At 44.9% G+C, this 17,330-nt stretch overlaps 1 protein-coding gene across 8 annotated transcripts in view; it reads left to right on the top strand.

The window, feature by feature from the left end:
• Window positions 1–16,308, top strand: part of arhgap32b (Rho GTPase activating protein 32b) — a 142,683-nt gene extending 126,375 nt beyond the window's left edge. For all 8 annotated transcript variants that reach the window (XM_087847097.1, XM_087847099.1, XM_087847098.1 and 5 more), the window contains 12 exons: window positions 669–818; window positions 3,673–3,775; window positions 5,908–6,052; window positions 6,531–6,613; window positions 7,841–7,948; window positions 8,317–8,462; window positions 8,696–8,897; window positions 9,028–9,173; window positions 9,295–9,369; window positions 9,462–10,292; window positions 10,552–11,201; window positions 12,534–16,308. In XM_087847097.1, the coding sequence (XP_087703223.1) occupies window positions 669–818; window positions 3,673–3,775; window positions 5,908–6,052; window positions 6,531–6,613; window positions 7,841–7,948; window positions 8,317–8,462; window positions 8,696–8,897; window positions 9,028–9,173; window positions 9,295–9,369; window positions 9,462–10,292; window positions 10,552–11,201; window positions 12,534–14,702 (4,808 nt within the window). In that variant the 3' untranslated portion in view covers window positions 14,703–16,308. The remainder of the gene's footprint in view (window positions 1–668; window positions 819–3,672; window positions 3,776–5,907; window positions 6,053–6,530; window positions 6,614–7,840; window positions 7,949–8,316; window positions 8,463–8,695; window positions 8,898–9,027; window positions 9,174–9,294; window positions 9,370–9,461; window positions 10,293–10,551; window positions 11,202–12,533) is intronic.
• Window positions 16,309–17,330: the final 1,022 nt, after the last annotated feature.

The raw sequence follows: 17,330 nt of genomic DNA, 5'->3' as shown, positions 1-17,330 counted from the left end.
GCTAACATAAGAGGAAGGTGAAGTTTATTGAATACCCACTCTGCTCTTTGCACCAGTATACCATTATGCTTATGTGAGCGGTGAATGGAAACATGCTGGAGTTTTTGTGCATTTTGTTTTTTCCACGTTGTTGTGAACTAAATGCACGTTTAAAGGACATTTGAAGCTTTCATGAAGCAAGTCTACACAACTGTGTCAAGTAAAGTGACCACAGAGTGTAAAACGACTCATCCTAGCAGTCAAGAATGCTGTCCTCCCAAACAGGCAGCTTATCTTATTCACTGGATAGCGTTTCCACGTCTCTTCAAAGTAGCGAAAACAACTGGTGTGTAATTTAAGGAGCTTATGGATTTTCTCAGACAGACTATCTGATTGATATGGGGGGGGTATCTTCTCTTGAATGGATGCTCATGGATGTGAGGGACTCCTTTGTAATTGCCAGGAAGGCGGTATTTTAGAATGAAGACGTTGCTTAAGGAAATTACAGATGCATAAAAGAGGAGTTTCCATTACAATGAAGCTGAAATTCACAATGGGACAACCTGAAGCGATCTCGGGGGTTTAGCTGTAGTGCATGGATGCATCTTGTGGGAAATCTGAGCCTTCACTTATTGCTGTGTGAGGGATCTAAAATGTGTCCTTCCTTTCCTCCCTCCCTGATTCCTCAGTGTCTAAAAAGCACGGGAAGCTGATCACCTTCTTGCGCTCCTTCATGAAGTCCAGGCCCACCAAGCAGAAGCTGAAGCAGAGAGGCATCCTCCGGGAGAGGGTGTTTGGCTGTGACCTGGGAGAACACCTCCTCAACTCAGGACATGATGGTGAGTGACAGAGCATTACAAAACTGCAGCGTTTGAAACCATTAATGATATCAGTAGTGAAATCGCATAACTGTGGCTGATAAAAGCTTTTTTGCTCTTCAAATATTGGAATTTTAATGGAAATTGTGCACAGAGTGGTTACATGTTGAGCGGTTATGTAGCTTACTCTGACAGCCTACGTAAAACCTTTCATTTTCTACATTAGGATACTGCACTGGTAAGCATTCTTGTCATCTATCTTACTTTTCCAGTTTGCTTGGTGAGTTTAGAGGCTGGGTCGCCTTAGCTGCCGTTGTTGAAGTTGGTCCAGAGCCCTTTTTGTGCCCGTTGGCCGACACTCTGTCCTGCTGGAGACACTTTGTCCCGCTGTAGCCATGGTGTGCGTCCTTGGCTTTTAGGAGTGGATGCTGTGACATCCACGTGAATGCCAGGTCCCGAGGTTTCCCAGAAGAACACTGCAGCATAACCAGATTATTATTCACTTCACCTGTTATCTTAAAGTTGTGTTTGCAAATATGAGCTTGTAGCTCATCTGGTTGCACTGAAGATGTTTGCTGTATTCAAAGTCCATCTGCAGCCTGGTATCTGGCTATAATGGTCATAATGGTGGCCTGATTACACCCTAACATCAGCTCTGACCAGCTTAATAATACTGCTCTGTTGTTGAGCACTGATCAGTAACTTAATTTTAGTTCATGTTGACACCAGCTTAAAAGTTCATTTGTTCAGGTTAATGGATGACATTGCATGTGTGGACGTGCAGGATTCTCATTTGGCCAGCACGTTTGTTTACAGCGATCACAGTTCAAACCACGTAATAGTATAGTCGCCTATCAGTGGCTGCTCTGTCACACATTTGTGGGTGAAGGAGCTGGACTGACCTCTGGAAATCCTGCCCTACCTTGTAAGTCACATGGTGCTCGGTCAGACAGTTAAGGTGTTTACTTGTGAGGAAGACCCCAGAACCAGTGTTGCCAACTCCTCAGTAAGGAAAATCGCTATTGGCTGTCCTAAAAGTCGCTAAATGACGTCATCGCCTAATTTGCATAATTGGTCATGCTAATATAATTGTAACCTACGTTGTTGGAGAGAGAAATAACATCGTGGAAGAGACATAAAGTGAGTAAAAAACGTCCTAAATGCATTTAGAGTTTATTTAGAACTACAAATTAAATTTATTTTAGCAATTAATGTTTTTTGTAATGTCACAATTCCAACCCTGCTCCTTTATCCGGGCTTGGACCGGTAAAAGTGACCCGAAATAGGCACTCTGGTGGAGTTACTTTGTGTGTGTTTATAAGTAGTTTTAAACCTGATCCACAAAACAGCATAACAGTAAAAGAAGAACTGACTGCTTACAGTCAGTGCTGGAGCAGCGGCTTCGCTCATGCGCGATTCATTTGCAGTTTGGACGCACAGGTGTGAACATCTGCCCTGATAGCAGCTGGGGGAGGACTATCCTCCGCCTGTGAGCTCTTTGGCACGGGTGAGGTGCCCACGGCAGCACCGCTGCTTGTTGAGAGTAAAAGCGATACGCACTTTCACGTCAAAAAGACGTCATAGTCTCCAATAACACCAGAAAAAGTCGCCAGATTTGTCGCTAGTCGCTTTTTAGAAAAAAAGTCGCTAAGGGGCTCTGAAAACTCGCTAAATATAGCGACAAAGTCGCTAAGTTGGCAACACTGCCCAGAACAACTGCTTCTGCAGAACCGACACCTTAAAGAACAGCCTGGATACATTTTGATTCTGCAACTGTTTAGTTTTTATGAAGAAAAAATATTATGAAGGTTCCAAAATAAAACTGGAATGTTTGGAAAAGCTGTATTAAAAATTCCTTGCTACTGTTAACAGCACTTGGGAAATACTTAAAACAATAAAAAAAATAACATTTTCATAGGGGGGCTAATAATTTTGTCGTCATCTGTAAAAGGCACATGAATTCTACTTATCTTGCCTTGGAAGTGCCTTAAATCTGTCATCGTGTTGTGACTCCTCTGGTTCTAAAATACAGTATGATTGTACAGACGTCTGTAGGAAACAGCGCTTGCTCCCGGCACAACATAAAGATTCATTGTAGCCCTTCTTGTACTTTGTATGCCATCTTTCGAAACCCAGCTCATGTGATACATCTGTGAGTAAGGGATAAAGGGTTTTCACTTCTTGTTGAACACAGGCCAGGTTAACAGTTTAAAGTGCTTTTAAAAGATGAGGAAACAGTCTAGTGATTTCCACATTTAAACACACGCTGTGCATCTTTGTGAAAAGAGATACTTGTAACAAGTTCTTCCCACTCGGTCCTCTCCTGTGCGGTAGAATATCCGCTTGTTTGTTCACATTGAATGAATGGCCTTATTTTCTCTCTGGCTACATGTGGAATTTGAACAGCTGCTTCAGCAAGTGTCCCACTCTGTCAATCTAAAATGATGTGTGAGCTGTGGGGAGGCCTCCTCGTACATATACACACTGTCCTTATCTTCCATAGACACGCTCACATAGACAAATAACATGTCTGTATTATGCATAGCTCCTGAAGGAGAATGAAGAGACACTAAGCTTTTTCGTGATTTTAGCCGTCTACCACACAATCACTGGCTCGGTGATTGGTTGCCTCACACGCTGAGTTTCCTTACAGACTGCCTGCATCAAAACAGAAAATGGTTTAAGGCAACCTAACAGTACCAGTAAAGAAATGCATGATTCAGTGTGCATATGTGTCCACTCTAGCTCCGAGAGTGTTTTTCCATCAGAAAACACAAAAAAAAGTTGGTCCACCCTCAATATCCTGGCATCTCCTTCTGTGCTGCTGCTCAGCAAAGATTGAAAATGATGAATCGTCGTTGTTTTTGTTTGACAGTGCCCCAGGTCCTCAAGAGCTGCACGGAATTCATTGAGAAGCACGGCGTGGTGGACGGCATTTACCGCCTGTCCGGGATTGCTTCAAATATCCAGAAATTGCGGTAAGGAGGCACACACGGACCGACATCCAATGCTTGGGACTCAGCACTCAAAGTACTTTATACAACATGTCTCTCTCACCCATTCACACACACGTTGATGCTTTCTAATGATCACACTTTAATATTGAACTTTAACCCTTTAAAGCCAGTCGGAGCGGGCACGCTCTGTTTTGCGTAACTATTTTTAAATCCCGGTAGCTCTGCAACCACGTGAGCTAGCGCAATAATTTTTTTTGCATATGAAACCGGAGGAGTTGTACTTACATCTTATGCCATCAGCTTGTCCTCGGTCACAGTTTCCTTCCACATATAGTTTTGCAAAAACTGCATAAAAAGCACTTGCAGCAACAAAAACATAATATTCCAGAAACACGCTTTGCCGATCCGATCAGCTGTTCATAACACTTCCTACATTGGAATAGACGTCAGCGCGAACTATCGCATGTCCGCCATGACCTGCCCAAAACCGGAAGTGACGTCATTTTCGCGGAAATGTAGTTTTTTACCGTCCGGGCCTCATGAGCCTATACTGGTGTTTTTAAAAGTTATCTTTGACTTTATGACTTTCTGTGTCGTTTCTGGGATGCTTAGGACTCATATTGCACTGCTGGAAATAGTTTATTTTGATGCATGTGCTGCTTTTTTGCAAATTTGCATTATAATATTTATTTTCGTTTTTCCTGCAGTATATAAAAATTGGTGTATTTCAAAAATAAAACTATGAAGACACTCAAAATAAATTTCCTGTGGTGGGAAACTATTTTGTGCAACTTTTTTGTATTTACAGTTTTGAGGGATAAGCCTCTTAAATTTCTCTAACTAGAAATATATGTTAAAAAAACAAAAACAATTTTCAATTTTTTTGTAATTTATTGCACTTTTTTGCAATTTCTGTAATTACTATGGACTTAATGCAGACATATTATTAAAATCTGGGCTGTAATGGTTGTATTGATGTATAGCAACTTGAAATGCTCCCAAAAATGGCTCCACAGCATGTAAACATATAATATAAGCTCTGGCGGACTTGGTTCTATGGTAGCTCTTAAAGAGTTGAGAAGAGCACCACCGTTGATCGAGGGGGCGCCCCCGGCGGCGGCTGCACTCCCAGCACCCGGTGAGCTCTCTCTATCCCTAGGTTCTTCTCGCTGCCCAAGTCCACGCCGTCCCCCAACTCCGATATCATCATGCTTTCCACATACCTTAGCATGGAGGTGCCTTCTATGTTCTCGGGGATGCCATATATCCGTATGTTATTACGGCGTGAGCGCCCCTCCAAATCCGTAACCTTCTCTTGGAGCTGCCTCTGGTTATCCAGCAGCTGAACACTCACTCCAATGTCCCATTTCTCCTTCCCCACCATGTTTCTTTCCATTTCTTCCAGACGTTTCCCCACCTCCTCGATCCTGCTTGTGGCGGCGGTAACCTGTTGATTTATCTCGTGTGTTAACTCGCTCATTTGGGCTTTCATGTCCTCTTTCAAACTTGTTCTCACGAGCGATAGCTCCTTCTTCATCTCTGCCTTAAGGTCTTGCATGCCCTCCGCCACTACTTCACTCACCACCTGTCTGAGGGGGCCTAGCACTGATGTTGTGGCCTCCGCCGCCGTCTTCTCGCCCTCTTGCTCGGAGCGTGTTTCATTTGTCTTACTCTCAAGTCGCGTTTCTAAGCTTCAGCCTGGGGCTCGTCCCTTCTTATTTTTATCTCCGCTCATTATTCTTGAGGGGAAAGTCGCTTTTAATGGATTATATTCTTGAATTGCAGATTAATTTAGCTATCGATGCAGGAGCTCCTGTTTATGCTGCTACTCTCGTCACCATGACACCGGAAGTCTAACGATCACACTTTAATGAATGCATCAGGAGCAGCTCAGGGTTCAGCATCTTGCATGCAGATTGGAAAAACGGGGGATCGAACCACCAACGCTCAGATTAGTAGATGACCTGCTCTGCCAATCCTGAGCCCATGTGACACTGACATTATATCATATATGGAGAAAAGATTGATGCATTTTTGGGAAAAGATCTTTGCAAACACTACTGAAAAGCAGAACCGTTTCATGGCCTGTCTCAGCACTCACATGTTAGTTTGTTGACTGCAGTTTGTTGCTTTGTCCTTTTCTCTCCCATCAGGCATGAGTTTGACTCTGAGCAGATCCCTGACTTGACCAAAGATGTTTACATCCAGGACATCCACTGTGTTGGCTCGCTCTGTAAACTCTACTTCAGAGAGCTGCCTAATCCACTGCTCACCTACCAGCTCTACGAGAAGTTCTCTGTAAGTAAAACACTAATGTGGGCTACAGGGCTGCTAACCGTTGCAGATTGGGTGTGACTGACTGCTGACTTTTCAAATTTAATCTCGATAGGAAAGAAATAAAACAGGTTTATCTTATAGGAATTCTTGAAATTCCTCCTGCAGTCATGGGCCATAGACACCCCTAAAATAATAGCACCGCATTCGACACACCCTGTCATTAAAAATGCAGCAAACCACTGTGTGTGACTTGGGATAAAAACTTTCTCCAAGCACACCAGAGGCATCCCTCAGGATGAAGTAAATACTTTCTGGTTGCTATGGCAGCTAGACTGAGGAGGGGGGCTTCGCGGTTACAGACCGATGTTCTGTCTGCGCCCTATATATCAGCATGAACTTGGGATATCAATGGAATAAGCTTCATGTGGACATAGCGCCAAATCCCATTACTGTCCGTCTCTCCCTGTCTCCTAATCTCTTGTTTTGCTTTCACTCGAAGGAGGCTGTATCAGCAGCGACAGACGAAGAACGACTCATCAAAATCCATGACGTCATCCAGCAGCTTCCGCCACCGCACTACAGGTTAGTGTAGAGGCACATCGCCCCCCATTGGCAGGCTAAGGAGCTGCAGGGTTACAGACTGGCTGCGCATTCAGTTGTCTGTCTGATGGTGTTAGAATCAGAGCTTTCTGTAATGCTGTTGCATTGAGTGGAATCTTTGTCTGTGTTAGGATCAATTGAATTTCCCAGACTGTGTGAAATTTGCAACTGGCATTCCAATCGGGATTAACCCTTTAAAGCCAGTTGGAGCGGGCACGCTCTGTTTTGCATAACTATTTTTAAATCCCGGTAGCTCTGCAACCACGTAAGCTAGCACAATAATTTTTTTTTGCATATGAAACCGGAGGAGTTGTACTTACATCTTATGCCATCAGCTTGTCCTCGGTCACAGTTTCCTTCCACATATAGCTTTGCAAAAACTGCATAAAAAGCACTTGCAGCAACAAAAACATAATATTCCAGAAACACGCTTTGCCGATCCGATCAGCTGTTCATAACACTTCCTACGTTGGAATAGACGTCAGCGCGAACTTTTGCATGTCAGCCATTACCTGCCTGAAACCGGAAGTGATGTCATTTTCGCGGAAATGTAGTTTTTTACCACCAGGGCCTCATGAGCCTATACTGGTGTTTTTAAAAGTTATGTTTGACTTTATGACTTTCTGTGTCGTTTCTGGGATGCTTAGGACTCACATTGCACTGCTGGAAATAGTTTATTTTGATGCATGTGCTGCTTTTTTTGCAAATTTGCATTATAATATTTATTTTCGTTTTTCCTGCAGTGTATAAAAATTGGTGTATTTCAAAAATAAAACTATGAAGACACTCAAAATAAATTTCCTGTGGTGGGAAACTATTTTGTGCAACTTTTTTGTATTTACAGTTTTGAGGGATAAGCCTCTTAAATTTCTCTAACTAGAAATATATGTTAAAAAAACAAAAACGATTTTCTATTTTTTTGTAGTTTATTGCACTTTTTTGCAATTTATGTAATTACTATGCACTTAATGCAGACATATGATTAAAATCTAGGCTGTAATGGTTGTATTGATGTATAGCAACTTGAAATGCTCCCAAAAATGGCTCCACAGCATGTAAAAATATAATATAAGCTCTGGCGGACTTGGTTCTATGGTAGGTCTAAAGGACCCGAGCCAAACGCTGGTGCTGTGAAGACATAGTTGTATCATGTTTGTTAGCGTGCACATCACTGATGGAGCGAGTTGAATCTGAATATGTGATTCTTAGGACCTTGGAGTTCCTCATGAGGCACCTTTCCCGCCTGGCAGCATTTAGCTACATAACCAACATGCACAGTAAGAACCTTGCCATCGTGTGGGCGCCCAACCTGCTGAGGTGAGAGCTCATCCTGCTTTCTTTCATTGTGTTGAATACATTGTAACTCTTCATCTGTACATTTGCTCAACTGGCTGGGCACTTCAGGTCACCGATAATGATCTTTTTAAGTATAAGAAATAAAAGTTGCTGTTCTTTTTGGTGCCACACACTCTGGGTTCTTAGACTTGGCTCATTTCTAATGTTTGCCACACAAAGTACACTCTGTCTGGTTTTTAAAACGAGTCATTCTGCCTGAATTGAAGGGTTTAAGCAGCCATCACATGTTGGAAATTCATCTCAGAATGGTTTTACTCAAAGTCCAATTTTCTTTAACCGAGTTAAAGAAAATTTCACTTCTGTTTTCCCGTTTTTTCTTGTTGTCTCAGGTCAAAACAGATTGAATCCGCCTGCTTCAGCGGCACAGCAGCCTTCATGGAAGTTCGAATCCAGTCTGTAGTGGTGGAGTTCATTTTGAACCATGTGGATGTGCTTTTCAGCACTAAACTCAGCTCACTAATAAGAGAGGGAGCAGGTACATAGACATCCCGCCAGCGTGCACACATCAAGCTAAATTCAAAGGAGCTTGCAAAGAAAAGCGTCTGGACTTCTTTAAGTTGCTTGAAGACGTTAGCAACTTAAAGAAGTCCAGACACTTTTCTTTGCAAGCGCTTTTGACTACGATGACCTGGATGACTGAGAACCTTCACAGACATTAAGCTAAATTCAAATAATTTGCCACTGATCGTTTTTCTGCTACATCGTCAGGTCACAACTCTTTGTCACGGCCAAAGTCCCTGCTGGTTTCATCACCCTCAACAAAACTTCTAAGTCTAGAGGAGGCCCAGGCCAGGACGCAGGCTCAGATCAACTCTCCAGTCACTGAAGACAGCAAGTACATTGAAGTGGGTGAAGGTCCAGCTGCTCTGCAGGGCAAGTTCCACACCGTCATTGAGTTTCCCACAGAGAGGTCAGCTGTTTTCCTGTTTTGTTAATGTCTATTATAACGGAAAAACCTTGCATGGTGCTCCTTCTGCTTCTGCTTTCGAAAGTTATTGACACCAGCTGCCTTTCTTGTCCATCATCATTTTCTATTATAGGAAGAGACCGCCTAACAAGTCGAAGAAGTCTCCTGTAGGTAGTTGGCGTTCTTTCTTTAACCTGGGCAAGTCTTCCTCTATGTCCAAGCGGAAGTTGCACCGCAATCCCAGTGAGCCTAATGAGCTAAAGGCTATGGCTCTCGCTGGTGAGTGCTCACGCCGCATCTGCAGTAAAAACTGTCTGGAGCTAATCAGCGTTGTGCAGCAACAAGAGCTTAACAAACTACACCAAAGTGACAGCAGTGGATGTTGATGGTTGTGTTTCAGGAGGAAGAGGAGACACTGCAACATTACGGTCAGCCAAAAGTGAAGAGTCACTGAGCTCCCTGCATAATGTTGAAGGTAATTATTTATGATCTCCACTTCACTTAAACTTGGATTAGAAAGCTTAATCAGTCGTTATCTTTATCGTTTGTGTTCTGTTCTTCCGCCAGGCGAGTCCAAGGTGTACCGTCCTCGGCGACCGCGCTCCAGCAGCGATGCTCTGTCAGCCTCTTTTAACGGCGAGCTGCTGGACAGCCGGCAGCACTGCAACTCGTATGATAACCTGGATGGCACAGAAGACAGCGACGGAGACGACGGACCCATCTGTGTGCCTGCTCTTATCTCGCCTCCGCGCTCAGCAGGTGAAGACGTGGACCTCAGCCCTCCAGACATCGGGATGGCCTCCCTGGACTTCGACCCCATGTCATTCCAGTGCAGTCTCCCTGACACCTCCTATGCCTTCCCCCTGGATGACTCACCGGTCAGGGCTGAGGGCTCCACTTTAAAGAGGAACCAGGGCAACATCTGTGGCAAGACCAACGGCTCTGATCTCATCTCTGCCTCCTTCATCAGCAGCTTGACTTCCCCGCTATCCACAGATACCAGCGTGGCTACAGGGGAAAAGGCAGAGAGCAAGAAGCTGACTGCGTCTTACTCGTACACTGATAAACCCACACAGGCCGTGTCACCTATTAAATGTGGAAAGGCCGCCAGTTTGACACCTTTTGTCACTTCAGACACTTTGTCCACAGAAACACGTGGGAAGATTACAGCTGGACAGGCTGTCTTTCCACAGTCTTTATCGTCTCCTTCGATATGCAAGGACTCTCCTACACTGATGGGCAGTGTATCGCTGAAAGTAGCTGAGCCATCGCTAAGTGAAGCTTTTCAAATGGAGCTGAATTCCAAACTGGCGGCCTTTGACAGTGTGGACAGCCGAGAGGTAAAGGGAGAGGACGGCGTGCAGCAGGGACCAGCCGCTAATAGCCAAGAGCACCAAGGTAGGGCAGCGAATGAGATGCATACTTTCGACCTGTTCTTTAGATGAAAATAAAAGTAAGGTGTTTGTATGTATTTTTTGCCAGGTTTAGCTTTGCAAGGATTTCATCTTAAACCTTTCTGAGCACCGTACTTACTCCCCGCCTTTTCCCACTCTTAAAGCACCTTAAAACCTTCCCTCCTGCTCCACAATCACCTAGAGCTCTCTTGCTTATTCATGCTTCAACTATAGTTCCCTTGTGTTTTTTGTGTTCCCACTAGGAGTCACAACTCTGGACTCTTCAAAGGACCCAACCCCTTGTTCCCTCAACTCTACAGCACCCTCTTCTGTCCCTCCTCCTCCACCTCCTAAAAATGCTGCCCGTATGTTGGCCCTGGCCCTGGCTGAGTCTGCTCAGCAGGTGTCTCAACTGCGGTCTTCTGAGCCCTCAACACCGCTGTCTCCTCTGCAGCCACATGAGGCCTCCAGCTTCCAGGACTCGCCACATCCTTTTGTCCTACAATTCCAGACTGCCTCAGAAGACGGAGCTGGACGAGGAAGTACTCCCCCACCAAACAGTGCTGCTACAAGTGTGATCGCAGTTTCATCTCATCCCTCCACTTCCAGTCCTTCAAACAAACACCAGCCACCAGAGTTAACCAGCATGATCACTAAGCCATCAGACAGTGCCAAGTCTTCTATAACTGCATCGCAGCCAGACGTGAACTCCCCACCAGACACTCCACTTTACAATTGTGCCCCACTCTCCACATCACCCAGCCGGACTTCTCCAACCAGGAAAAGTCCAGAAAGACAGCAGCCTGTGACAGGACCAGTCCCACTTCATAGTAGCTCATCCAATTCCACTGCAGCCACAACCCACAGTGGCAACAGCAAGGAGAGTGGAATCTTACAGCAGCATGGTCCTGAGGTAAGGATGTCATGTTGGCTGGTCCCAAGAGGTCCTAGCAGTGAATCTCAAACCTCCTATTTTTAACAGAAGTTATCCTCGGTGTAGGCTGCAAGTCTCTACCTGTATGTATATATTAGGGGTGCAACGATACTCGTATCGATATTGAACCGTTCGATACAGTGCTTTCGGTTCGGTACGCATATGTATCGAACAATACAACATTTTTAATTTATTTTATCAACTTTCCTTCTGACGATGCTGTCTGTGTTGAGCGCTCAGTGATCTGCGCTCGACAGTGCAGCCTAGGCGGAGTAGTCGAACGCAGATTCACTGAGCGCAGTGCAAGCTAGCAAGACAGAAGCTAAGCTCGTTGCAAAACCTCCCCCACCCTCATTCAGATCTGGCCTTTGGAACTATTTTGGTCTTCATGTGAAGTATGGCCCTGAAGGTAAGCGCGTCATGGACAAAAGTAAAACAGTATGTTGGATGTGCCACGCAATGCTCAATTACATGGGTGGGAACTAGTGCGTTAGCGCAGTTAGCTCGTTAACGTGTTGACGCCGTCCAGCCCCACGCACGGGGCGATCCGCGGAAGCTCGTTAACGGAGATTTGCCGTGTTGTGGCGTTAACGTCATTTCAGATTAACGCTGACAGCACTAGTGGGAACACAACGAATATGACTGCACATTTACTCCGACATCATCCTAGTGCAAAGACAAGTGGAAGCAGACAAAAACAACAAGCAGCATGCTACAAGCTTTACCCGAGTCATTTAGACAGCCGTTAGCACATGATTCTCCTTATGGGGACCTGATATGTTTAATATGCTGCTGAGAATATAGCCCAGAAGAAGCGTATAGTATAGCTTTTATTTTGGAAAGAGACATTTCTCTGTAATAAACTCTCTTTTCCAAAGATGAGTGATTTCTCCATCAGATAGATTTATTTTTTTTATTACTTTGTTGTTTCAGCAACATTAAATTTAAAAACTGCACTTTTGAGTTAAAATATATATTTATAATTTTAATAAATGACAAATTAAAAAGGCATGAACATTTTTTTTGTATCGAAAAAATATGGAACCGTGACACCAAAGTATCGAACCGAACCGTGAATGTTGTGTATCGTTGCACCCCTAGTATATAGGTATTTTTTAAATGATTGACTGTATACCACTACTACTCTGCATTCAAACACTCTGATACTTTAGATACTTACAGTTCATATTGGAAAAGTCTTGTGCTATTATAAAAAAAAATACACAACTCTTATTTTTCTTTTCTTTCTTTGTTTTTTTCCTAAACCTGATATAAATAATAACTTATCCTGTGTTGGCCTTTTTTTCTCAGGTCAAACCAGAGGAGAAGGCACCACCCCCAGTTCTTCCAAAACCACCAGAACAGCCAGCTCAGAAGCTGAAAAAATCAGTCCCACCACCCCAAACCCAAACTCCGCAGCAGAGCCAAGCCCAAATACAACCTCCAGCTCAGACACAGCCTCACACACATTCCCAGACATTAGTCCAAGCCCAGCCTCATCTCTCAAAGGCTAGCGCAAGAGTCGCACCCACCTCTGCTGAGCCTGTGGAGAAACCTTGGGAGGCCATAAAGCCAGTGCAGCCCTGCGCAGAGTCTGGAAAATATCACGACTCCTACGGACCCACTCCTCCTGCCCCTCCTGTTCGCACTATAGAGAGCAAACTGGCCACAGCAGCACTCAGCCAGAGTGAAACCTCCTACCATATCCTGGGTGAAGGTCCTCCGCCTGGCCATGTGGAGGATGCTCTCCCTCACCATCCTCTTTCTCCTCGTAAATCTTCCACGCACCAGCCAGCCTACCTGTACCACGCTAAAGGAGAACCGGTCCTAATTGATCCTCCAGGAGCTGCATACTACCACCAGAGGTCTGTAACTCTGGGCCCGCAGTCTATACCACACCACTACCAACCAGACAGTGTCCCTCCACACACCTATGTGTCAAAGTCTGAGCCTCAGATACCCTACAGTGCCCGAATAGATAACAGATACAGCACTTTAGGCCCCAGGTCCTACCATCACTCCATCAAGTCCAGAGGAAACCCCAGGAGTGTTTACCTAGCCCCAGGGCCCGGGCACCAGGGCTACAGTCACGACAGAACCCATGGCTATCCCACCATCCGCAGAGTGCACTCGCTCCATGTTCCTTCCAGCATTCGCTCAGTGCCCATCCAGAGGACCGAAGTTCCTCCAGATGACGACATGTTCTTCTACCACCGACCGGTGTACCAGTGCAAAGCCTACCAGCAGCCCCCGCAGCAGTCCTCGCAGGCAGACTACCACGTCACCCAGCTGCAGCCTTACTTTGAGAACGGACGAGTCCAGTACCGCTACAGTCCATATTCTGGTTCAGGCCCATTGGAGGCGCCTTTCTACGACATCGACCCATACGGCACTATCAGAGTCAGGCACCTTCACTCCTACAGCGGCCGAGATGCAGGAACACTTCCTGGGCGTCCTGGTGGAAAGGCGACTGGGTATCACTACCTCACTCGCCACATTCTTCCTCCTGGGAAGGAGCACAGTTTTGTGAGCAGGGACATGCCCCCCGGGCACGGGAGCAAAGAAGTAGCTGCTTACTTATCCTGGGACCCAGAGGAGTCCGAAAGGTTGCGTATGCATTCTATCCGCAGGGAGAGCAGGGCCAGGCTTAAGGTTAAAGGCCCCGTCCTCTCTCAGTATGACAACGTGGGCTTGTTCACACCAGCAGATATATCAGGCTATGAAACCCTGCACCTGCGCAGTAAATCTGACCCGGGCAAAGCTGTGCTGATACCGTCTGAGAGCAAAGACGGCCGCTACCTGCCCAGACAAATGGTGTCGGACCCTGAAGCCCTCATGTATATGGAGACTGACAAGCATGTCCAGGGCAGCGGAGTGGGTGACAAGCCTGATGCACTTTCCAAGCAAAGCAGCTCCAAGAAATGCCAGTCCTCTCACTCCCTCCCCTCTGCTCTGAGCCACAGCCTCTCTCATCAGCAGGAGGGCGGTCGGCACGAGGCCAAGTATGAGCCCGGAGATGACGGCAGCAGGTCGAAACACAAGAGGAACTTTCAGGCGCGCTACGAGTGTCCAGATTCTGACCACCACCAGAGCAAAGTGAAAACATCAAGCGGCTTTCACAGCACAGACGATCAGTCATCAGCCCCCAGGGAACAAATCGGCCGCTCCAAACCCGAGCGATCGCACAGCGTCCGAGAGCAGCACTACAGCCAGGCCAAAGCAGACCTCGACAGAGACTACTCGTGTCAGAAACACAGCACGAAAGCAGTGCAGTCCCACTATGACAACTTGGACGATTACCACCCAGTACCTCAGCCTCATGCCCCTGTTCAAAAACATGGAGCGTCCAGCTCCTACCCAGCCCCAGGATTTCCAGTGAGCCACAACAACAGAGCTTACTCCACAGCTCTCGGTCAGGGGGCCTTTATCCAGACTAGCCTGGCCATGCAGAGGCCCGAGACAGAGATTCATACAGAGTGAAGCGTTTAGGGGGAGGTGTAAAATAATCTTAAGCTGTGTAGAAGAAAGACTCTGAGCTATGGTTGAGCAGCCTCTGCAGGACAGTGGACTGATGTATCACCAATATTTTTGCTTCTCTGTATTTTTAAAGAATTGTAAAGAATATTGTAAGACTTTTTACAGAAAGTCCTGAATGTATACCTGAAATTATTGTCCATGAGGTCTTGTTGTTGTGATTGATTGAGACAGTAGCCGGTCATAAATGTATAATGATATGAAAGACGTGAGGTACTTTTAATAGGAACCACAAAAATGTAAATTATATATACTATATATACAAATAGAAACACTCATAAAAAGGGATTTTAGTTTGGTTTTTGTTTTTTTATATGGTGTGTCGCTGGGTATGAGCATCAACTGGGACTAAGGTTTGCATTTTAGAAATGCATGCACTCTATCTCTTACAGAACAGTTCTGTGTACTTCTCTATCCACTGCGTTCTCTCTGGATGTCACAGCACAAGTCGTTTCAGGAGGAGGATACGTGTAGGTCGACGCAGGGCCTCCTGCTAATGCGACAGAAGCAGCGTGTCCATGTTTGTTTTGAAGAATCTGAGCAGGAGGTTAGATGAGGACCTGCAGCCGGGCACTTTGAGTTAATGTAGTGCTTGTCAATGTCTTTCTTTTCTCTGACTGTGCCATTTTTACGTAACTTTGTTATAAACTGATTACAATGACTTCTAATGGAATGTGTTGGTACTCGTGTTCTTCATTAGAAGAGGGACCAAATGACTCGGCACAGTTCTTGCACATATGGGATAAAGATGGGAACGTGGATGAATGCCTGTTGTAGCACCAGAACTGTAAGGGGTTGTTTTTCTTGTCCCCACCAATCAGATTGATGGTACTTTCTGTGCTAACTGAATAAAGCTGGAAACAATGTCCTTCTGAACAATGTGGGGAAGAACACATTGTTGCTGCTTTGTTGGGGAAAAACTTGGATGAGCCTTAAATTTTGTTCCTGCAATCCATACGTTTTATTTTTCCTGTCATAATACATAAATGCATGACGATTCTCGATATGTCAAGGTTGAAGGATTATTTTGATTTTTGTGGGTTATTTAGTTTCGTATCACCTTGATGGTTCTTTTTCTTTCTTCTTCTAAGGATATGTGGGACAATTTTCTTTTCGGGCTGGAAATCAATGTATAGTACATTCATTTGGTATTATACTATAAGCCCTTTCGGGGTAAGCATAATGGATGGATTACAATATGTTTCAACTATGTCCAAATCCAGGTTGTACTCTGTAACTGTTTAACTTCTATATCGCTTGCAGGTTCTGCTCCTCTTGCCTTATGTAAAGCCTCTACCTTTTCAGATGGGGCGTTGATGTAAGGCATTATGTACTTGAATGTGAAAACACTCGTCTCAAAATAGAAGTTATCTACAGTTAGATATGAAATAAATAAAACTGTTCAGGAAGAGATAGAATCCATGGCTTTTGTGTGGATCTGAATGTTTCTTGAAATCAGAATCGCAGATATCAGAAGTGTTACGAGTGCATCTTAAATTAGTGATGTCACTAGAGTGATGACTGATGCTTTGAGCAAATAAAGAGCTTGAATATAAAGACCGACCGTCGACAAATTTAAAGTCTCCACACTTATATGCTGATGAATACAGGTGGTATTTTCAAAGTCCACGTGTAGCCGTGTGAGTCAGCCTTTCCCCTGTCTCTCTGAAAAAGATAAATAAAAATGTTCATGACGCACCGCATTCATAGCATCGCAGCAGCATCTTCTAATGTAGTCTAAGTCTAGTGTTAAAAGAGACTCCTGTCTCAATTGCTCTCCATTGCTGCAAAAAACACGACTGTTTTCTCCATGTAGCCAATTATTTACTACATAAATGGTAAATGGTCTATATTTGTGTAGCGCTTTACACAACCAGTCATCCACACATTCACACACTGGTGATGGCAAGCTACATTGTAGCTACAGCCACCCTGGAGCGCACTGACAGAGGCGAGGCTGCCGGACACTGGCGCCACCGGGCCCTCTGACCACCACCAGTAGGCAACGGGTGAAGTGTCTTGCCCAAGGACACAACGACCGAGACTGTCGTTGTGAACCGGCAACCTTCCGATTACAAGGCGAACTCCCAACTCTTGAGCCACGATCGCCCACATGATTGAAATAAGTTATTACAGTAAAAAGTAGGTGTGGCAAAACATCGCAGTTTGCTGAAATGAAAAACAATACTTTTGACAAAAATAAACAATATTGTGTTCCCTATAATTAATTGTAATTTAGTCTTTATTGGTTCAGCTACATTTACACACACAGCTTACCTGATGAGGCTTTGATGGACAGGTGGGATGTCTACATGACTTTGAGTCAAATGAAACTAAACTGAACTATAATAACTTTGATGTAAATGCGCTGTGATGGACTTCTTTTCAGAGCAACACGACTTACTGAATAGCAGAGTGTTGGTGGCTTTATGCAGCTCTGCAGTTGGAGACCCGGCTCAGTAACTTTACATGGTCTGGACTTTGTGGCTGAGTTGCTCTGGTTTCTTAAGTTTGCAAAAACACCAGTTACAACTGATGGTGGAATATATCGGAAGGAACATTTTGGAACAGTAG

This window comes from Neolamprologus brichardi, chromosome 10 (assembly GCF_056152115.1).
Source record: "Neolamprologus brichardi isolate AB-2024 chromosome 10, ASM5615211v1, whole genome shotgun sequence".
NCBI lineage: Eukaryota > Metazoa > Chordata > Actinopteri > Cichliformes > Cichlidae > Neolamprologus > Neolamprologus brichardi.
This window is presented reverse-complemented; position numbering and strand designations above follow the sequence as displayed.